Genomic DNA, 23,910 nt, shown 5'->3' with positions numbered 1-23,910 from the left:
GGCAGTATTATCGCTGCTGAAAGGAGCTCTCACTGTGGCTTTGTGCATTACAGCATACTTCAGCTATTTTTGTCCCCCAGGGCTACTCAGTCTAAATGCTTCTGATATCTAAGACAACTAGTTCAGGCTTATCTCAGGTATCTATAGCTTTAAAATTCCTAATACAAAGTAATTTGTCCAAGACCATTTGAAAGATTAATGCAATTAGAACTCTGGTATCTAGAAGTTTTTAACGACATGCTAGGAGGGAGCTAGAAGATTTTTTCATACTGTGGAGTGAACTGTAAAAACGTTTGTATAGGTGGTGTTTTCTTCTAATTGTAGGATTTAGGTGCTAATGACAGGCTATTTTGTTCCTCATTGTGGATAATTTTAAGACAAGAAATGGAATTATCTTGTCATCCAGTCTTTCTAAGATTTATCAATGCATAAGTGAAATAAAATGACACATAATAATAAATGGACTGTTAAAATAATGAAGCACATTGCCTAAAAAAAAAAAAAAGAGAATGCCACAGCTAAATTTTCAGGGGAAAGAGAAGAGTTTTGTGGCTTTGAGGATATTTAATAGATAACAGAAATTGTCCAGTATTCCGTGGCAGAACAAAGCCACTTTCTCATAGCTTGAGTGGGGGCGTGGGGGGGTAGTAAGAAATGTCCAGTCCAAAATGAATACCAGAGTTGTTTTAAAGTGTCATTAGGTGGTCACTTTGTGAAAATACACCTCAGAAGAACTGTTTTTGTCAGGAAACCTGTCTATCAAGTTGGCTGTTCCAAGCCTCGCCTTTTTTTTAATTATTACTTTGTTTCTCCTCCCATATAATGCCACTAAACATGAAAAAAAATTATTCACACAAAATTTGCATTCTGAAATTGATTCTTTTAAATAGTTCATCTAGGAAGAACAAGCAAATGATAAGAGAGGTCAAGAGAATTGATTCTTTTAAATAGTTCATCTAGGAAGAACAAGCAAATGATAAGAGAGGTCAAGAGAAATAGTTGGACCACTTGATTAAGAGACCAGGTTTCAATTCCTTGTCTCTTCTTAATGGCTTTCCTGGCTGATCTTGCTGAAGTTGCCTGAAGCTGAGAGATTAGAGGGCAGGTACAGGTGTGACAGATACTGCTGAACCCAGGTCTTGGTTTGCCTGGCTGCATCTGAGCTAACCTGCTGGGTATGAGCCAGCTCCAGCAAGGTTTAACTGGCCACAAACGCTTCCTTCTAACTCATAACTCCCATCGTTTGCTTTGTCTGTAGTGGCCTGTTAGTCAGTCTGGTCTTTTCCACAACTGCCATCTGGGCAGGGCATATGGGAAAGTTGGACGTCTTTCAGGCAAGAGTCTCAGGTCACTCTGCGGGGAAATTACCAACTGGCAGACTTCTGTAATCATTCTGCTGGTATCTGAGAACAGTTGCTTCCTTTTCAGGCTTTTATTTTACAATAAGAATTTGTTTTGCTTAAAAACAGTACATGTGTTGGTTTCCACATGGAACAGAAATCATGGTGAAGCCCTGATCATATTAATGTATTCAATTATAATGAAATACCAGACAGTCTGACCTAAATTGACATAAATAAATGAATCTGTATTAGTCTCTTTTAATCTGATAAAATTTATCCATGATACATATAATCCATAATAAATTTATTATCTTCCACCATTGTATCTCAGTTCTAAAGAAGACACAAAACTACAGTGAAGTTCTCGTTGGTGAGCTTTATCATTTTTCGTATCAAGAAATACACTGTACTGCATATTGCTTTAAGAGAGTTATGCCCAAAGTGGGATCCCTAGGCTGGGGTCTGGCCTTAAGGTAGAGGGCTGTTTTTCAAATGGCAAGAAATAATGCTGGGGGTGGGGGGTCTGTGCAGCAATGCATGTTTTCAGCATGCTAAAGATCTACCATAGTGTGCTCTTCACTTTTGCTATGGAGAAGACCTGGCCTCAGGTAGTGTAGGAAGGGATGGGTATGCAGTGTGCAGCACAGTACATGTCTGTGTTGTTGCCCATCTTTTTTTTGTTGCTTTCGTTTCCTGTTGAAGAGTTGAATGCCTTAGGAAGAAATGTACGTAGGGAGCTGCATGAGAAATAGAAGGACTGGAAAATTCAGTCAATGCTAGAGGGGTCAATGGTGTGAGAAAGTTTAGGAACACCACTGATAACACATGCAACTTTACTCCTATAAGCTCCTGGCTTAAAACCTTATGATAAGCAAAGAAAGCAACTTTCATGCAGCTAACTGTAATCTACAGACAAGAATGCTAAAGTGTTACCTCCAAACTCACAGAAATCGGACTGCAGAGATACAGCTGTTCCTCATGGCCGCTGTTTAACTGACCAAAGTGGCAAAGTTTTACTTCAGCCTGTGAAGCAACAGCAACCAACCGTGGTCGCAGGAAGTCAGATGTCCCTGTGTTGGACTTGGCAGCAGTTGTTTCTGGGTTTTTGGACCTTCTGCCCCATTTTCTACAGCTTTTTCATTCCAAAACTTTTAGCCCAATCATTAGCTAATTTTGTTAACTAATGAAATCATTAGCTAACAAAAACCATACTAGAAAAATAACCTAAGTGAAAGTAGAGTAGTCATCATTAGCCTAGTAAGTTTGGCTCAGTAATATCCTAGGGCAATGTATTCCCCTGTTTAATGATACACAGCCTGAAAAATACTCACTTTTATTGTTTTGAAAGGTGTACATCTTGTTAATTTTTACCCTAATTTATTTTTGTGCTGCTACAGAGACTAACAGGTCAGTGAACCTCATCCTGTCTTTGCTCTGCCAGTTTTTTAATCTAGCTGCGTTAATACCACTCTTACCATCAATGCTCAGTTGTGCTCTTTTGTAAAACCACTTACGGAACATCTTATGTTCCAATTGTTGCATTTTGACAAATTGCATTCAGGACTTGTCTGATTAAGTGACTTTTTGGCCTCTTTCTTTTCCAAGGTCTGCATACCTGCAACATCACCATCAGTTTTAGAAGCTCTACCTGCTATGCAAAACTGATATCAAGAATGAAATGCCCAAATTACATGGTTTCTAACTTTCATCGCATGATTTTTTCAATCTTGTATTATGGAAAAAAAAATTACTTTTATCATGGTTTTGTGCTAACTTGTTTTCCTTATATACTGTATAGGTGTATGGGAGGTGAATAGGTTGTCAGAGTACTGGGTCCCAAAAAATTTGTCAGTGGGCATAAACATTTCAGAGGGAACTGGGAGCTGATCCTTGCTTTTGCTTCAGTCTGTGCTCTGTATCAGCAGGCCAATGAAATGCACATTTAACACCAATGCACGCTACATAAAAGGCAGATTACTTCATATAGAGAAGTTTGCTGCTATTACTTATTGTCACTGCATCTATTCTGGTGAGAGCTGATGTGCCAGCAGTAGGCATAAAAGTCTTCAGTCAGCTTCTCTTTATCTGTAAGGTGATACAGGTGACTTTTTAGTCCTCAGTATTTTATTTTACTTTTGTTTTATGTAAGATTAGTTGTTTTTTCTTCTTTGGTCTGGGACAAGCAGCTTTGCTGAAGGGCTAGTTGAGAATTTAGAATTACTTCTTTTATATTTTTTTTTTTTTTACAAAGCTCCTGAGTTAGTAGCTTGATGAACAGATGTAGCATGTGCATAATATTCTGGCATGCATCAGGGTTTTCCTCATGTGATCAAAACACTTCCATTCATCAGACAAGCCTTTCCTTTAGCAGTGCTTGCCCTGTTAGCGCTTGTCACATGGACAGCATATGGGAAAAAATATCAGTGCTACTTTTATGTTTAGTGCCATCATTATCTCTGTCTTTCAGTTTTGTTGTCATAGGTAATCAGCTGTGGTTTAGAACTTTATTTTCTTCTGATAATCAGTTGTTTCAATTGTTTTTCATCTTCTCTAGTAAATCAATTATCTTTTCTCTCTCCAAGGCAGTCTATTCTTGTTGCACGCTTTTGGCAGCCAAAAGGTAGTTCTTTGTTGTCACCTTGAGTCCAGCATAAATACTATATGGTTTTCAGACTTTATTTGTGATGTGAATGGGGCTTTGATACTTACCAGACTTGTTATTTTAAAGTATTACCACTATATATTCTCTCTCTGGATATTGTCACTGCTGGATATGGTTTTACTGACCAAACACAAAAGTCTTTGTCTAAGCTGGTAACCCTCTGCTCCCTGTGTTTCTGTCCATTAGTGACAGCTCCTTCTAGCCTCTGATTCATTTCAACCTAAATGAATCATTTACTTTTCACCAAGCAACTCTCACTCTAAAAGTATCTTTTCTTTCTGTTGATAATAAAGAGAGATTAGGGCGATGGACTGACTGCAGGTGTCCACGCTGCAGTGAGGTTAAAGTGAGATAAAACTCACACCTTCTGTCCAAAAAGGAGCGGTTTCTGCAGTGCCTCTCAGCATCTCTTTCCTGTTCTCTCCTCTGTTGTTACCTGTTATTGAAGTATTCCATAAAGCCACCCAACCCTGCTTTTTAAGCAGTGTAGCTCAGCCACATGAAACCTATTTGTATCCTCTTGTTCAAGCTTAAAGTGAGTTTCTTTGATTTAGTCCTGAAGTGAATTAAGCTAAATTGACTTAAAGCTGCTTGTAATTCTGCCTGGGTCTGCAAGCAGAAGTACAGCAGTGTTGACTCATCCACCTGAAATTTGCACCTTCCCTTCCTTCGCTGTCCTGGGCAGCCTTCGGTCGCTCGGGAGTGCTCAGTGTTTTAACAAGTCTGGTCTCTGGCAGATCAGATGCTTGAAGTGAATACTGACATATTGTAGTTCAAGCTGTAATGATTAATAGCTCATTTTCTTCTCTCTGATACAGATCTGGTACTACACAAACAACATCTTTAGTGAAGCTGGGATCAATCATGAAACAATCCCCTATGTTACTCTAAGTACTGGTGCTGTTGAGACTGTGGCTGCTGTTTTTTCTGTAAGTATGGTTATAAAAATCCATTAACATGCTTGATATTTAAATTACTGATTTTATTTCCTTATACAGGTTAAAATAGAAACAGAATAGTATACTGAGGATTAAGTGTAGTGGTTGATAAAGCAATTGAAAATACTATTTCTAGGTTTAATCCTAAACCCAGTTTTGTGGCTTGGGATTTTTTTTTTTTTAAGATGATGTTCTCTAGTTTTAGCTGCATAAAAGGAGCATAAAAAGTTGATATATCCTGAGGTCCTTTCTTTAAGTGAAGAGGAAGAAGGCAGGAACAGAAAGGCCCAAACTAATAAATTATTTTCACCTGGTAGAATGACTTTACCTGGTAGCAGTTTATTCACATCTCACTGTCTTCTCCTGTGCCTGCTGGAGAAGGCTCAGGCATAGTACAGCTAGGTGGTTCGGTGTGGATCACAGAAACAGCCATACGTCTTACTGGGCATGTTTTAATGACACGTTTTCTATAGCAGCTTACAAAGAGTGAGGAAAATTCTTCAGCCATTTAAAAATATGGGAGTAAATATTCGTAACCGAGCTTGTTGGAAAAGTAAGCCAGCACGCTAGAAAAAGGTTGTCCGATGTTGTGTTAAATTCTGCTATCTGGTCTACCGAGGGCAAGCCGGCATCCTCTCGTAACACGTGAGCTCCTGAGTAGGTCGTGTACCTTTGCTAGGCACTGAACTTAGAGGAAGATGTTAATAGAAAAAATTATCCATGCACATTTTTTTCTTTCCTATTTCAAAAAGGAAAGGTTGACTAGGAAAAAAAGAAATACACTACATGAGCAAACTAAACCTGAACGTTTTAGTAGGTGAATACACCGTTAATTGCTAAAGGAAATACATTTCTGTTTGCACTGCAATAAATAAGAAACATGGGAGAGGTCTTTGGAATGGAAAGCTTCAAACAAGTAAATGCTCTTTTCTTTCTTTGTTAGAATTGTTCCTTTTCTTCATTTATTCTATACCAACTGTATTTGCACAATACTGGACACACCAGACAAGCATTTTTAAATGTCAGAAGAATGGTTTTGGCAAAAAAATCCTTTCCAGTGGCAGAGCAACTGCTTATGACCTATAAAACGTTAAACTAAATCCAGCTATCAAGTATATTTTCTTATAGTCTGGGACGTAAGGACTCTCAAAGGTCACAAAGATCGTCTTCTGATCTTTGTAAATTTCCACAAATCTATTTTTGGGTAAACCGTCTTTTTTTTTCTTTTCTTTAATTAAAGGGACATTCTTTTTAATACGTGGAAATAGTGAAGTATGGAAATCCCTACCTCTTACAATTTCTTCTTTGTGATACTGCAGAAATGCTTCTTTGTTTAAGATATATGTAAAAAAAATAATGATAATTCTGCCAGTGATTTAAGTGAAGAATACACCTCTTTTTTGTGGAAACAGATGAAAATAACATGGAGATGATTCCATGATATTAAAGCCATGCTATAAATAGGGTCTGTCATCTTTTCAGTTCATTCCATGCTATCACTTTGCAGGGCTTATTCAGAGCACGCTGTTCATACATAATGAGGTGGATGTGTGTGCTTTGGTTCCTGGTATGCGTAGTAACTTTTTTTATGCCCAAGAGGAGTGTTTTTAATACTTCAGTTTAAGCTACTTGCTGTGCCTCTGGAAATGCTGATGTATTGATATCTCCGCTCTCTTCAAATTTACTCATGCTTTTTTGTAGCCTTAATTTTATTTCAGTAATCTTCATAAATGTTTCATTGTTGCTGTTTAAAGGAACAACAACATGAATTTGGTTTTTCAATTGAAGGTTTTGTAGCTTCTCGTTTCTACAAGTAACTTCCTCTAAATTTCCTTTATGCCTAGAACTAAGTATGGGGAATTTCCTCCCACTCCCAACCACTCAGCTGCTCTTTCTGCCTTTTTTTTTAGTTATAATCTATTTGACAGCATTAACTATTAATATATTTATCAATGATCTAAATGAGGGGATTGAGTGCTCCCTCAGCAAGTTTGCAGATGACACCAAGTTGGGCGGGAGTGTTGATCTGCTCGAGGGTCGGAAGGCTCTGCAGAGGGATCTGGACAGGCTGGATCGATGGGCTGAGGCCAATTGGATGAGGTTCAACAAGGCCAAGTGCCGGGTCCTGCACTTGGGTCACAACAACCCCATGCAACACTACAGGTTTGGGGACGAGTGGCTGGAAAGCTGCCCCACGGAAAAGGACCTGGGGGTGTTGATTGACAGCTGAATAGGAGCCAGCAGTGTGCCCAGGTGGCCAAGAAGGCCAACAGCATCCTGGCCTGTATCAGAAACAGTGTGGCCAGCAGGAGCAGGGAGGTGATCGTGCCCCTGTACTCAGCGCTGGTGAGGCCGCCCCTCAAATACTGTGTTCAGTTTTGGGCCCCTCACTACAAGAAGGACATTGAGGTGCTGGAGCGTGTCCAGAGAAGGGCAACGAAGCTGGTGAGGGGTCTGGAGCACAAGTCTGATAAGGAGCGGCTGAGGGAACTGGGGTTGTTCAGTCTGCAGAAGAGGCTGAGGGGAGACCTCATCACTCTCTACAGTTACCTGAAAGGGGGTTGCAGAGAGGTGGGTGTTGGTCTCTTCTCCCAAGGGACGAGTGACAGGACAAGAGGAAATGGCCTCAAGTTGCGCCAGGGGAGGTTCGGGCTGGATATTGGGAAAAATTTCTTTACTGAGAGAGTGGTGAAGCATTGGAACAGACTGCCCAGGGAGGTGGTGGAGTCACCATCCCTGGAGGTGTTCAAGGAACGTGTGGACGTGGCATTGTGGGACATGGTTTAGTGGGCATGGTGGTGTTGGGTTGATGGTTGAACTTGATGATCTTACAGGTCTTTTCCAACCTTAATGATTCTGTGATTAAGTCAGGTGCATCTGTCTTATGTGCTACTCAGAGGGAAGAAGGGAAGAACCAGGAGAAAGCAAGGGGAGAACTTAATTTTCCTGGTATTTTTTTATATATTGTGTTTGCTAGCAGAAACCAAATTTTACTAACAATAAATTCCAGGATATCAGTAGATACTCCTATCAGTAGTAAAAGTAGAGTTTTTGTTCTTTTAAATGAAATAGCTGTTGGAGAGGTCCGCAATGAAATCATATACCATCACCGATCATTATGCGTATGTTAGGTGGTCATGAGACTCTGTGCCTCAGTAAGAATACTTGGGGTTCATCCATTGATGAACTCCATATGAATGCTAAAGGAAAAGCTGGAAATAGATGTGTTTCACAGAGAAGCCAAATAATATTTAGGAGATAATATCATTCAAACTGTGGAAAAATTTGAAAGTCTTCCTTTAACGTGTCTCCTGGGAGCAACAGCTTAATAGTAATAATGTTGAGGTGATCCTTGAGGAAAGGCAAACAACATCCCACCCTTTTTATAGCTCTTTATTGCGTCAGATCACTTGATATGCCTGCTAGTAGCATGCTTTGCCTACAGCTCCATTCCTCTTCCTCTCGAGCAAAAGCCGCGTAAACAAGACACTGAAAAATGAAACACGCGCATCATCATTTTCCTGTCATTTATATAATTTGGCTGCAACTCCTACTTACACCAATACTTCCTAGTTTACTTCATTAAATACCTGTGTTGTAGCACTGCATACTTGGTGCCCTGGCTTCTCTCTGGGGAGACGATGTAAACTTTCTGTATGTTTTTTTGGTTAATTGTAGACTTCTCCACCCATTGTACTGAACACAGATTCAGTTTAGAGGACTGGCTATAGACAAGCTAGACAAGCTACATTTTAATGAGAGTGTCTGTTAATTTCAGTTTGCTTCTGAAGAAGTTTGATATCCTCTGGAATGAAATACTGAATAGATTTCCTACTCATAGCCGTGTTACAGCAGTAAGTTATCTAACCTGATGCCGTGCTTTGAAGTAGGATGGAATATACCTAAATAATTCCCTGGCAAATATGTGTTTATTAGAAGTCTGTTCTTGAAATTCTACAGTAAGGGGACTCCACAAACTTAGTTATTCTTTAGTAAGATTGGTTACTGTGGCTTTTTTGTAATTTTTAGTAGTTGAGGTTAGTTTAATTTAGTTGTTGTCTTACTCTTAGTGGACAAAAAGAACAATTTGCCAGTGCCTTTCTTTGACAAGGCAACAGGCTGAATGGAAAGGGAGACAGAAGTAAACATGTGAAAAGATTCCTCCTCCCCTCCATGAAACCAGCATAGAACAAAAGGGAATGTTATTCAGATTAAGCATTCCACGTCCAATTTTGCCATCTGTGGCACCACATTTAGTCTTTGTATAATGTTCACACAAAGAGACTAGCTATGACTATATTGAGAAGATTATGCCTTAAACACTTCCCATAAGGTGGCGCATCAAGGTGTTACTAATGTGCCTTCCAAAGCCTGTGACAGAGACAAGCTGTTCGAATCCTGGAATGAGTTAAAATATAATCCAGTAGTAGACCGCAAAAGAATATAGGAAATCCTTTGCAGTGTCACACAGATGTCAACGAAGCCAGCTTTCTTAGGTGAGATGATGTTATTCTGCTTTGGGATGTCATGAGAAAGGGCTCTTAGACTTGTTCTGCATTTCTTTTGGTGTTAATAGATCTTAATATACAAGAAGGGATTCCCTGCTTAGGGCATGGCACATCTTAAAACGAGGGAACTCCAGACATTTCAGTAAGTGTCCTCATCCCTAACACATTTCCTCCATGGTATCCAAAGGGTAATGCAAGATACCGCCATTGAAACTCTATGGCTCCACTGGGTTCAGAGCAGGAAGAAATACATTCTTGTGACAGCCAGTCGTAGCACATGGAAAAAATGGGGTGACAAGTACTTTCAGCTTGAGGGTTCTTAGGAAGTTTTGCTATAATCTGATTTTTAGTAAGACTTTTAACGCAGTCCCATGTGACATTGTTCGCGCTAGGTCAGAATCAACCTTCATTTATCCATAATCCCCAACAGGCTGTAAGTAGAGTGCAAGAATGGGGCAAACATGGCATTTTCCCCTTTTGCTCCCCTCACTCTGACAAGCTGTTGCTCATGGAGTACCACAATTAGAAGGTAATACCTTGGCCTTTAATAGCCTGGATAGAATTTTTTCTTTGAATTTGTCTAGTTACTTTTCAACTTTTGTATGGTTTTAGAACCCACAGCATCCTAAAGCAATGAATTTCACAGTTTTTCATACTTATTATATGAAAAAGTCCGTCATATTGAGATTAGAGAATATACGATACAGTAGGTGTGGGCTGGATGAAATGTTAAGAGTGTGGATGCTCAGCTAACTGCAACACTATTCTTAGAGAGTAGCTATCAACACTTCACTGTCGTACAAAGAAATATCAAGTGGGATCCTGTGCTGGTTTGTCCTGGGTCAATTAGTCATAAAAATATCCATTAATAATATGGGGGAGGTATCAAAGAGCCTTTTATAATCAACTGTGTCGTTCAAACTCTCCAAAGGGAGAAACTCAAAAGTATTTGCAAGAGCTATGGAAGATCATAAGAAATTGGACATACAGCCTGAAATCAGTAAGATGAAATTCAGCAAGGAAAGGCACCCAATACTACACTTTGGGAAGGAAAAAATCATATGCACAAATACAAATGTCATGTGGAACTGTGTCAAAAGGCTTACTGAAGTAAAGATCTATCATGTTTTTCATTTTCTTTCTATCAACTCAGCTTCCTCCCTGACAGGGAAAGTAATCACACTGATCTGCACTGAGCAAATCTGTTTTGACTGTTCTTATCACCTTAGTCTTCTCTAGCTGCTGTCAGAATATTTGATCAGTTAATAATTCATCCTAGTGTTTTGGGGGGGTGAAAGCAAGACCCTCTCTTCCTTCTCCCTGCGTAACCCAAGATAGGTGCTCCATCTGCCCAGATCCAGCGCTCTCAGATATTGTCATCAGCTCACAAGATTTCTGGGGTTTTCATTAATCATCATTATGAAAGCCTCATTTTAACTAATAAATTGTGAGGTGAAAAAACTGTCTTTAGTCAATATGCTACTGCATATTGATTTGAGGGAAAAAGTTACCTGGCAACAAAGACTCTTAATTTTATCCAAGAGAAATATTTAGGTAGCTCATCATCTATAATTTTAAGAAGCCATGAATACTTGCCTACATGAGCAAACAGCTGGCTTCCAAAATTGCCTACGACACTAATTTGTTTTGCCTATATAAAATTTCAATTGCATGAATTTTTAGATGATTTACATATACTTTGCTCAGTCCTACGAAAGCACTGCTAATTATGTCTAATAAGTGAAATCCAAAAAAATACTCAGTGATTCATTTGGAGTATAAGATTCTGAATTCTTTTAGACACAGGAAGTCACTAATTACTCCCTAGTCACAAATTCATCCTCATTTCAGATCTCAAATGTAAATGTGTGCAATCTTTATGGAGCAAATTTGTGAGTGGAAGAATACTTGGATTTATGTCACTGAATTGGGCAAAATGTGATCAGAAAGAATCAGCAGTAGAAAAGAGATATTGACCAAGCAGCTTCCCAGGACATGATATTTGTCGATGGCCAAAGTGCATGTGGGCGCATTTTCACTGTGGGGTGAATCGCAGAGCGTGACTGTGTTAATGCATGCTACCTAAATCCACAAGTGGTCAATGGGATCGCTTTTAGACAAAGACATTATTTCTTCTTAATCATTTTATAACACTTGAGCTTTTGGATAGACAAAGATTATATGTATTGAAGTAACAATGTAGTGCATTCTGGGAGAAAAAGTCTCCTTGTGAAGGTCTACCTTCCAACACCACTGCTAAGACCCAAGGCATAGTGGGTTAGAGACTATGTTTGTCTAATACAAATCCTTCTGCAGGACATATTCAGAAATCGAAAGTTTTAAAGATATATCTCCTGCTTTTGAGTATTATAAAAAAAAAAAAGGTTGTGAGTAATTTTTTCCCCAATCTATTCAAGATGATCTGCATCAGGGCATTCAAATACCATCATTAGAAAATAAAGCACCAAACATGGTAATCTGTCATAGATCAAGGTCTAGTTAGCTTTTATAACATGAACCTGACACAAGGCAAAACTTAGTGCTTTTAACAAATAAATCATCAACAGAAGGAGCTTTGTTTCAAAAATATTTGCCATTTACTGAAGGGACACTATAGGAATAAAGTAATGGGGTTTTTTGTGCTGCCCTAAGGCCTGTTCCCAGGCACTGCTGGGGTGAAAGTGGCTGGCAAAATAGTTCAGACTAAGCTTAGAGACCTAGCAATCAATTCTGCCCTTTGCTGATAGTAGTCCCTAGCCTGCTACCTACAGAAGATGTGTAGGATCTTATCCTGTTGTGGCATTAACACAGATACAGGCAAACTGGTGTGGGAGCCAGGGTAGGTACAGATTTATTTAATACTTGTGCTTATGTGGTCGAACTTGGTGCTAGGCCTCTAAATTCCACTTTAGGTACTTAAATAAAATAACCCATTTCTTTGTTTTACAACTATGTAATTCATACTGTAGAAAAAGGGATCTACTTAAAAATATGAATCAAAAACCAACCTCAGTCTTCTGTTCCTCTCCTTTTTCTGGATGCAAGATAGTACACATTGTGTCATAAATAGACCTGACAGTGATATAAATGTGATTATCCATTTTAATCCTGTTATTTAAAATGGAAATAACACAGAGTTAGCTTGTCACATTAAGTCTGAATCTAAACATACAGTCTTACTCAGACCTATATCCAAAATACATGAGAAAAAAAGTGTGGCGTTAGTATATAGATCTTGATGTTAGCATATGGATCAAACGTCTTTACAGAGCTGAGACATCTAGAATGTCTAATAGGGTTTTCTTAGTATAATTTGGGGCCAGGAAGTAAGTAGGGAGTAGTATTCAGTGACCTCCAATTTGGGCTGTAGAACTCGCTTACATATTCATTTTATCCAGAGAAGCTTGTCTGATCTTTTTTAATGCACTCTGCTTTCGTTATGTCAGCCCCAGTATCTGCAGCTGACTCAAATGAAAACATTGACATTTGCTTTTTTAACTTTATTCACAAGTGTTTCCTGCCAGACAAAAGTAAGTTGCATTAACTTAGTTTGCATATCAGTTGCCTTACTATCACCAAACGTTTGTGTTGAGAGAATTCTGGTTGCAACATTTTTTTACACATTTTCAGTAATTTGAGCTGTGTTAATTACCATGACTGGGTATAGGCTTCCACAAATGCGGGTTTATGATCACACATAAACAAGTATCAGCCTACACAATTTGGCAGATAACTCGGTGTTCTATCACAGAAAATAGTTGTAAGATTCTTTTTTTTACTGTACTTAAGCATACACTGGATTTCTTGTTATTTCATTTACTCTACCATATAGTATATTTTGACTTGTTATAGGTCTTCAGTAGGTAACAGTTACCAACGCATAGCAGTGGAGCAATCAGAGCTATAAATACTTGAAAACTGGTGAATCATCTTCCACATCTTGTGAGTCATAAGCATCTTAGTGGGTTTTGCAAGTTAACAAGTTTTGGATTTGTATAATCATAACTAAAAATGAAGTTGTCTGTAACATCAAAACCAGCATTTTTTTCATCATGGAAACTTGCTGTTATAGAAGACGTTAGACCTTTCTTTTCAAGTTTTTGCTGAAACTTCAGAGTTTATCTAAGCTTTTTTTTCCTATCAAGAAAAGGGGAACAAACAGTTTAGCAGAGAAATTTGAGGTACTGATGTATTGTCATAGGGTTTTTTAAGAAATCCTCAAAAATAAATCAAATTTTAGTTAAAATACTGTAGACCTAAACAGCTTGACGGACTGGCTGTTGAAGTGTCTGTGCGCTTCAAGAATTCAAAAAATCTTTTTGGCCTTGATGAAAGATGGGGCCTACTAAGAGGCTTTTCTGGTGTGAATTGGCTCCCAGTTGAACAACTTTGATCTGCTAATGGGCCCTAGGATGCTTCTGCATTGCCTCCTGACCAGCAAAGCCACAGATCCATGTCTTTCCAAGCACAGATGCTGCCTTTCACAGGACCGCAGCTTTATAATTTATAACCAGGTAGGGAGGAGCATGGTTTTGATTCTTGTGCTTGGCTTTTCATGACCTTGAGTCAGTGTAGTATGCCATTTCAGTAGAGACTGGTGTCCTTGTTTGAATCTATACCATAAGCAGATGCATTTTGTTGGGTTGGAACTGGTGATACCAGAGGTAGGTCACACGTTTGAACAAATTAGAGGTGTCACTAGCTTTAAAATGCAGGTAGGCATTTCTCTCCCCATAACTGTGCAAGTTAATCATGTCTAATTGAGAAGCTGCCTTAGTCTGTATTTCCTAGATGTACTGGTGTACTTAACTTCATATAAACTTTGGAAATTATTATAGGATTCCCAGCAATTCTGGTACATCATAGTATCCTGTGAATAAGGACAAGATTGCAGCTTATTTTTTTCAGTGAATGAAGTTGGTCCATTCCATAAATCACAAGAAATGTCACCAAGTATTGTAATTGTAAATTCTTTGGGGCAGAAATTGCAGGGAGTGCCCAGAAGCTCAAGCATTCAAGTTCCTCTTTGCTACTGTATTAAATAAATAGTAATGATGAATGCTTGGGAAGCCTGGCATCAGGTCAGAGAAAAGAATGACTGCACATGGATTTGCTTTATTTTTTCCCAAATTGTCTCTGAATAAAAAAGAATTTAAATATTTTAGAAACTATTATTCTCTTCTGTAAAAAGGATATGGATCCCGCAGATCTGCTGTAACTGTATCTGTGCTTGGCTGCTCTCAGTAAAAACTGGGAGTTCCTCACCAACTCGCCTAGATTTGCCCAAATATGTCCACACTACTTATTCTCAGTGTATGTAGGCACAAGTGCATACACATGTCTTTTTGGAGGATTTAGTCCAAACTGTCCTCCCTTACTGGGTTTTGCTTTGATTCGAGCTTTACAACCAAAAACTATCTATCACTTTTTTCCCATGTTTTGCTCTGCATGGGAGTCACCTATGAACCTTTTTCTCTCTGAGAGAAACATTCATCCCTTACCCTGTTTTAATACAAAACCCACCAGCTGGTGTAACACCAAGATTGTTTAATTATGACCACCAATCCAGAACTGAAAAAAATAAGGGAAATTCCCTGGTATGTCAAATTACATGTGAAGCATCTATTGCAAAAGTCTCTGTCTTCTTACAGACCCATCAGATAACTTTTCATCCCTTATAGCCATAAAAAATGCCTCTTGGTTAAGTGTATGTGTAGCCACATGTGTTTGCAAGATGGATTCATTAATCATAGTGGAAAGTACTTGGCATTTTGTAGGGGTTTTGACGGTGCAGCAGTTGCAGTTTGGGAACATTTGGACCCCATGAGCACAATGTGAAATGTTAATAACATCAGTGCGGGTCTATTTTAAACATGGCTCTGAAATAAATTCTATTATGGAAGCTGCGGAAACTGTCAAAATGAGTCTATTTCCTCATTTAAAGAAATAAAGAATGCTAAAGCTCGCCCCAGAGCTGCTTTCCGTGTTCTGCAGCGTCACAGCGCACGTCTCCGGTGTGGAAGTCCAGCTTGGCAGGGTGTGGGGCTGGCGTGTTTTGAAGCCTGTCCTAAAATCTGCTGGTGAACCTGATGCTGTGGGAGAAGCGCTTGCTGCACAAGGCGTTTCTTCCCTGCGTGACTTTGTACTTTCCTTTAACGCATTTCTTCTAGATGCTTACAGTGGAACAGTGTGCATCGTCTCCCAGAATTAAGGGTATTGCTCCAGATATTATTTTAGTTGCTTGTTTTATGAGTGCACAAGTATCGGTGTTACAGACCCCTGTCTGAGCAAAGTTTTCTGATGGGTCAATTTGTTTTATCTGGCTATTCCAATTACATTAACTATCCTAGATCATGACTAAATGTTTTTTCTGTGTTCGGACAAAAAAGAAATGAAAAATAAATTTTAAATTAATAAAAAAAATTTCATCTATGCTAAAAAGTTTTTAAGCTAAAATTTTAAGCCTTTTAAGCTTAAATTCAGAGAGATGTTGAAATTAAGAAAGAGTCAAAATGTTTGAACTTTTTGACATTTAAAAATTACATATTTTAACAGCATTATTATAGGAATTTGGTGCAAATTTGTAAGCAGTTCAACCAATGTAGAGTTATTTCTCCCCTAAAAAAAAAACAATAAATAAGAAAAAAAAATCAAACTTTGTGTAATTATCATCATATTAATTATTTTTATATAGCTAATGTACAGTCCTTGTTTTACTATTAAATTGTTATGGAAGAAGTTTAATGTAGTAGTAACTTTGAAATCTACAATGCTAACAGTATTAAACTTTAATTTACTAGTTGCACATTTTTCTTATCAATATGGTTGTATTTGTTCTGTAGGAGGAAATCCAGGCATAAAACTGTTAACAAGTACTGGTTTTGATGGTTTCCCATTTTTTTTCAGTGGTTTTAAATAAGGATGCTATGCTGACTTGTTTTTTCAGAGGTTGAATTATGTAAACATAATTGTGAACACAATTACGAACACATCATAGCTGATAAATAGTACAAAATCAACTCTCATGGTTTTATTTTTGGTGTTCATATTTATTAGGAGAACATGTGCATGGTCTGAGTTCTTCAGTGCTTTATCAAGAAAGTCAAATGCCACTATTTCCTTTCCAGGGCTTAGTGATTGAACGGCTCGGACGCAGGCCTCTTCTCATTGGAGGTTTTGGGTTGATGGTGGTCTTCTTTGCAGTACTTACCGTCTCTCTGACTTTACAGGTAACACTACAGTCACTACATATTTTCACTCTCTCTTTTGCCTATTTTAAACACCAGGTGCTCAATATCTGTTTGCATCGGCATTCCTACACAAGCCAGTCCTTTGAATCAGTTTGACATAAGGATTTGAAGGTGTCTCTTGTTTCTTTGTGAATCTGTTGGTTTCAAGGTACTATGATTAGCCATAGCAGCTTTTGCATTAAAAAGCCATAGGGCCTTTGTCACATTCAGCCTCCTTAACTCAAAGATTCATGCATATCATGAACTATTATGAAGACATTTTTACCCATAGCTCGGTAAACAGTTTACCCATATTCCATGTTTTTATCTTTGTAATGCAGTCTTTTTGAGATTTCTTTCATACTTTATATGTAATTCTTATTCTTAGGCTAGGATGATTTTTTCCAGCAGTGAAAAATTTCCCTGTTTGCTGTTTCTTTCAAGTTACATTTCTGATATTTTTATCAAAAATATAAAGACTTAGCCTTTGCAGAACGTCTGCACTTAAGTTCTCAGGTGTTATTAGCAGTCAGCTCCCCAGCTATTTCAGATGGTCAGAGGAGGATTATTAAACCAATCTAAATACTGACCCTGAGTCATTTTTCCTTGTTTAGCTTCCATTTTCATAATGACGCAGTTTCTTTCTGTTCCTGAGGGCTTTTGAGAAGTAAAACTGACAGTCTGCAATGGCATGGTTTTGGGTGGTCTTTCATCAAGTTGTTTTTCTGCCGTTGTTGATTCCTGTGTCTTGCCATTAATTTGACTTTCAAATCTTGCTTCTTGTTTGAAGAGGGTCAGTAAGTCAGTTTGACTAGCAGGTGTATGCCACACCATTGCAAAATTTTATTTGACTTACCTGTATGTACAGCACAATAAAGCTTTATTTCATATACCCATCATGACAAATATAAGACAGCTCTCCAGAAGAGAGATGTTATTGCAAGTAAACAGTAAAAAATTCTCTTCCAAATCTTTTAAAACCTAGTCTGATCCATGAGGACCTTCAGCTATTGTAAATCTCGGAACTAAACCTGGAAGGCACTTAAAGTTCACTTCAGAAGTGTCTCAATCTGTTAAGTATGAGAGATTAGGTATTGCTTTGAACAAAGGACCCGGCGTACAAATAGGCTTCATCTCAGGGGAATTTGTATCTACTCTGGTTTTGCACCTTCTCTCTCTGAATGCCTTTAGAGACCTTGGATCTGAGTTCAGATGAGAACTCCGAAATTATTCCATTTACAATTCCATTAAAGAACCATTTATATTTTGTTCCATTTTCCCTGTACCTGTTGTTTGCGCACATGGCCCTCCTTGTCTGCAAAATCGGATTATGGCTAAAATCCCTGGACTATGGCTTTCACGTGCTTTGCTAAGGTTCAGATAACAGCTATCCTACTGAAAGGCAGCCTGTCGTGTCTAGACTTCAGCCCAGCCTTTAACTGGGGAACTTTGAAGCTCTATGGGCTATCATAGTTGCCCCTTTTAAACATGGCTGAAATATACCTGAGGAGGGAGGAGGTGCCGAATCTGTTCACACTGTGATTTTCTAAAGTAATCCTAGACTAAATTCTGAAATAGAGAAAGAATCGTGGAAAACACTATTATCTGTGATTTTTTTAAATATTGGTACGTACAATATATTTACCATTAATGTCTTTTATCTACCTAGAAAACTGTGCATTGGCTTCCTTACCTCAGTATATTTTGCATCCTTGCAATCATTGCATCGTTCTGCATTGGACCGGGTATGTCTATATTTTTTCATGTTTCTTTGTACATCAAAGCACAGGTATTTCTGCACTGGCACTATGTTAACAAATTGCTTGTAGGGAACTTCACTTTAGCCTTATCTGATGACCGCAAGGGATCTAAGACAGTAAAAGGTGACAGCAACACAAAGTGATAGCAATACTCTCAATAAAAACCCATGTACACATGCTTTCCCTCTTAGCTGTCAGCATAATTGAGAACTAGTGCCTAAATTGCAATCAGTACCAAATTAAAAAGTTGGCTATTATTATAGGATTGCTATTATTATAGGATTGCTATGATTTTGTAAATCTATAAAAAACACTCAGACTGGAAGCTGAGTGTTTTATTTATCAATGCTTGTGTTAGCAGTTCAATGCTAGTAGGATGCAAATTGGACACTGGTGGAGGAAGAGGACAGTTGTGTGTGGTTCCTTCCTTCTCTTCCTTTCCAAAGACAGAGAATTGCTGTGGAAGAGGGTTTACACACACTCTCTTTAGGAAGATGATGGAAAAGGTAGATGTCCTGATGGTGGAGCTGCTTATTGTCTGGCAGTTCTTTACTGACTCCATACATTTCAAATCCGATGCCTTCAGGTAACCGGTTTTGTAGGCTGTAATGAGTTTATCAGATCTATTTCCCCAGCCCAGTTTTGATGACTTAGAGATGGATACAACTTTATAGAAAATCCAGTATTCCCAGGCTGTAATTTTTGTATTTTATTTGCTCTAACAAAGAAGATGTTTAAGGTATAAAAGTGTAATAAAGCCAGACCTTTCTCAGAAGTGTAGAATGAAAGGACAAGAGCAACAGTCACGTCTCAGCAGGAGCAATTCTGACTGGATAGGAGAGAAAAAAATTTTACACTGAGAGTGATTAAGCAGTGGAAGACATTGCTCAAAGAGGCCTTTAAATTTCCATCCTGGAAGCTATTCAAAACTCAGCCGGACAAGTTCATGAACAACTGGCCCTGCTTTGACCAGAGGCTGAACTCCAGAAGTCCCTTCCAACTTAATTTGTCCTGTGATTCTAATTGCATCATGTCTTTGGAAAGTGCATTTTAATAGATAGGCGTAATATGTAAATACTTACCTGAGTGTAATGTTTCTCTAATCAGTGTTGCTCTAGCCTTTGGGTGCTTGGTAAGAATTGGATCCTGCAGTTATCAAATAATGAAACATTAACAAAAATTATTTACAGATAGATAAAGAGAAATTAAATCCAAATTCAATACGCATACAGAACAAGATGTCAAAACAGTGCTTAAATTTTCAAAGATTCTCTTACAAACTGTTGTCCACACAAGTGGGAAAAATCAGCTGCTTTTTAGGATTTTTTTCACAGGTATTCTGCTGTAAACCTGAAAGCAAGATTTCTGTTCCCCTGAGTTCTCAGGTTTTTTCATGCACCATTTATTGCCTCTTTTTCTTTATAAAGAGTTTGACATTAATCAACTGTTTATACATCTTCACCACTGAAGTGATCTAATTAATTGATTGTGGTTTATTTGGGGAAGGAAGGAGTTGCTGATGTTTCGTGTGACTCTAACATGGCTGTAATGCTGTGGATCCGCTTTTGGAAAAGCTGAGGGAAAACTATGCTGCTTTAGAGGAAAATGGGGAGAAGATCAAAATACTCCTTTTCCCCTTGCCTCTGGGAAAACAGTTTGTCACTAATCTCTGTGCTTATTACATTGCATATGGTAGCTGACTGGAAGAAGGAAGGAGTCAAACAGGCTTGACTAGGGTCATTAAAGCACCTAATGTTGGACTGTAGGTGGCCTGTGAAGACTGTTCTCCTTCCTCACCTCCAGCTCTTCTTGCAAGGCAAATAATGCAAACAATCTTGCAATGCCACTGTCTTTCTGTAAGGACAAATCTCAGGTTCAGCTAAGTCCCTAGTATTGCAGACATGTGTTTCTTAGATTTTTTTTTTAAAAGAAGAATTCAGTGGAATAGAACTGATTTTGCATTTTGAATACCTAAGGAAAGTCAAATGTTGACTTGAAACTTCTTGAAAACTTTCCTTCCAGTATCTTTCCTTCCAGTAGCTCAAACACTTAAGTGCAGCTGCTTGCAACATCTACCTTTGTTTTTTCTAAAAAACTCTGTTGAAACAAATTGTAATTTTTTTCCATATTACAGACATGTTCCACCGATTTTTAGAACTTGCAGATCAATATGATCTTACATGTTGCATTTTCAGCATATTAAGATTAATCCTCCACATTTCTCCTTCACCTCACCATTCCTCAGAATGGGTTCTGGTTTTCTTCACTTAGCTTCTTCATTTTACTGATGCTATTCAGGATTTTTTGTTGTACTTTGCACTCTCTTTGGAGTAGTGTCTGCAGATATATGCAAGACAAACAGTTTGCTTTCTACAGAAATAAAACTAAATCTTCTTTTGTGTTTTTCATTGTGCTCATTGCTTTTAAAGCTTTGTGCTCATTGCTTTTAAAGCCAAAGAACATTAGTACTGTACCAGTAGCTACCTAGCTGGCCTCTCCACCTTTTCTGTGTATGTTCAAACATTTGTAATACCTGACGAGAGCCAGAATATCTCAGTAGCATTGAACATTGCTTTGCTTTTTATGAAAATTTTGTTAATTGACACTTCAGCTGTTAAGAAGTTCTGAAGAATCATATTCTGGTTCCTCTGTAAATCAATAGCAATACTTTAGCTGACTTCAGTGGGGCCAGATTTATCTTCAGTGAAACTTTTCTGGTCTGTTTAGTGGGGCTTAGGAGACCTAAACTAATTGGCTACCACTTAGCTGGGAGCAGTTCTCTTTCAGAATATGAAAGCAACTTCCACTATTAGCCATGTTTTAAGATGGATGAATGAGAAGAGAGCATATATATTTTTTTCTGAACAAAGAAAGTATTACCAAAAAGTGAGACATCCACTGCTTTTTGTATCACAAGGCACAACTTCCATATTTGAGTGCAATTACTGTGTCAAGTTTTACCCCCACTCCCCGGTACAGGAAAGACATCAATAAGCTGAAATGAGTCCACTGGAGAGTCACCAAGTCAGGGACAGGAGCCCTGTGAGAAGGGGCTGGGTGAGCTGGACTTCACAGAATCACAGAATCATTAAGGTTGGAAAAGACCTGTAAGATCATCAAGTCCAACCATCAACCCAACACCACCATGCTCACTAAACCATGTCCCACAATGCCTCGTCCACACGTTCCTTGAACACCTCCAGGGATGGTGAATCCACCACCTCCCTGGGCAGTTTATTCCAGTGTCTCACCACTCTCTCAGTAAAGAAATTTTTCCTAATATCCAGCCCGAACCTCCCCTGGCGCAACTTGGGGCCATTTCCTCTTGTCCTGTCACTCGTCCCTTGGGAGAAGAGACCAACACCCACCTCTCTGCAACCCCCTTTCAGGTAGTTGTAGAGAGCGATGAGGTCTCCCCTCAGCCTCCTCTTCTCCAGACTGAACAACCCCAGTTCCCTCAGCCGCTCCTCATAAGACTTGTGTTCCAGACCCTTCATCAGCTTTGTTGCCCGTCTCTGGACACGCTCTGTTCAGCCTGGTGAAGAGACAGCTTTGGGGGCACCTAATAGCAGCCCCCATACCTATGAGGAGGGTGTTGTGATGACAGAGCCAGACTCCTGTTGGTGTTGTCTCATGGGAACACTTCAGAGACAAAAGTCATATGTTGAAACAAGAAAGATGCAGAGTGACTATAAGGAAAAGCTTTTTGTTTATAGACAGGTGAGCAGGCTACGAAGGATTTTGAGTCCTTAATTACTACACAAAGATGAAAATTGAATAGGTTGTACTTCTGCTTTTTTATTCTGGAACTCTGTAGTCCAGTGGAAAACCTGTATTCCTGGATCTTCCTAGACAGGGCAAGTGCTACTCACTAGCAATTACTGACCTATTTAAAATTGGCTTTGTTTTGTTCACAAGTATACTGTGACAGTTATACTAAGATGCCCTATATGTGACAGGTACAGCATATACATATATATCTCACACGTATTCTAAGGAGCCAAGTTTTTTCTCAGGGAAGTGTGCAATTTCGTGAACATAATTTCTTTTAATGGAAAAGTCACTGCTGAAAATTAGCCTTATCTTTCATTTCATGATAATGTTAGAGTTTTAGCAAGAGGAAGTAAGTAGGAAAGAACACATTTTTTAACACATCTCCTGTGCTGTTAGAGAGTGTCTAGAGAAAAGTATGAACAGGGCAAACAGGTGAGACACTTTTCCAGAACCAGTACACATTTTTTTTCAGGTTAGGGTCTTCCTGAGACATAGTTTCCAAGATTTTTGTAGTCTTCCATTAATTTTTTCATTCTTTGTCTGAAACTGCGCAAAATTTTAGCATCCTTTAGCAAAGAAATCTACATGTCTACCACCTCTCATGTGCATGAAGACATCCTTTGTTTTGCTTTGTGTGATGCCATTTAGGTCTTGCACTAGAAGAAGCAGAATATTTGATCCCCTTCCTCCCCCTTCAAGTTTCGTGTGATCTTGTAAACTTTTACCTTATCACCTCAGATTTTTCCAGACTGGATGGCCATTTCTTATTGCTTTCTTCTCAGTGATATTTTATGACACCCCTCTAGCAGGAAAATTTCACACTTCAATATCTAATATTCTTCTGCAGCAGTCTGGTAGTTTGACAAGACAAGTCTGAAGTTTAGGAATAACTTTTCCACCTTTCTGGTCAGTAAAAGGTTTTTTTTCCCAAGAAAAATAATGCATACTCTTTATTAATAAATTGTAGATTTAAAATTTTTTTAGCCTTTTGTAGAAGGCTGAGTGTCATTTGTTTGTATTGATTAAAAAGGTACAATTGTCATGATATTACTAGTGCTTAGTATCTTATTTAATTCCTTCTGTAGTTATTTAGAGCATTTCAGGATTCTTCAGAGTAAATCCCACATGGTTTGTAATGATTGGGTTTTAAAGGTTGGACTTGATGATCTTATAGGTCTTTTCCAACCTTAATGATTCTGTGTGATTCTGAAAATACAGATCTTCATCTAGGATGAATTCAGTTTATGTTCATTGAGCTATTGGTACTTGGAAGAATTATCCCATCTGAAAATAGTAAATAACATGAGGAATTGAGCTTATAAAAATATTGCTACAACTTTCTAGAACATAAAATTGCCTTTAAAAATACACTATTTTCTCTCTTGTTAGAACATCTGATACTTTCTTGATAGCTTAGATGTTGTGTGGTCTCCCACTTTCTGATAGCATATGGATGAGTCCCATCTGCTCCTTCACAGCTAGGATCAGCTGTTACTATAAACTGTGGGGGTTTTTTTATTTGTTACATTTTTCTGAACTCAGCTTTTCAGCTTGCAGATGTTTTTCAGGCATATTGCTAGGGACTGAAACAGTAATGCTAACAACAGGTACGTTCAGGCATGCTTGTGATTTGGTACTTCATCATTCTTATCAAAAGACAAACAGCAGAAAACTTTCATGCATTTACTAAAAATTA

At 38.4% G+C, this 23,910-nt stretch overlaps 1 protein-coding gene across 3 annotated transcripts in view; it reads left to right on the top strand.

Annotated features, from left to right (window-relative positions):
* SLC2A9 (solute carrier family 2 member 9) overlaps window positions 1-23,910 on the top strand; it is a 116,160-nt gene that overhangs the window by 51,429 nt on the left and 40,821 nt on the right. For all 3 annotated transcript variants that reach the window (XM_059817724.1, XM_059817723.1, XM_059817721.1), the window contains exons 8-10: window positions 4,824-4,934; window positions 16,579-16,680; window positions 18,350-18,425. In XM_059817724.1, the coding sequence (XP_059673707.1) occupies window positions 4,824-4,934; window positions 16,579-16,680; window positions 18,350-18,425 (289 nt within the window). The remainder of the gene's footprint in view (window positions 1-4,823; window positions 4,935-16,578; window positions 16,681-18,349; window positions 18,426-23,910) is intronic.

This window comes from Gavia stellata, chromosome 5 (genome assembly GCF_030936135.1).
Source record: "Gavia stellata isolate bGavSte3 chromosome 5, bGavSte3.hap2, whole genome shotgun sequence".
In the NCBI taxonomy this organism is placed as follows: Eukaryota; Metazoa; Chordata; class Aves; order Gaviiformes; family Gaviidae; genus Gavia; species Gavia stellata.
This window is presented reverse-complemented; position numbering and strand designations above follow the sequence as displayed.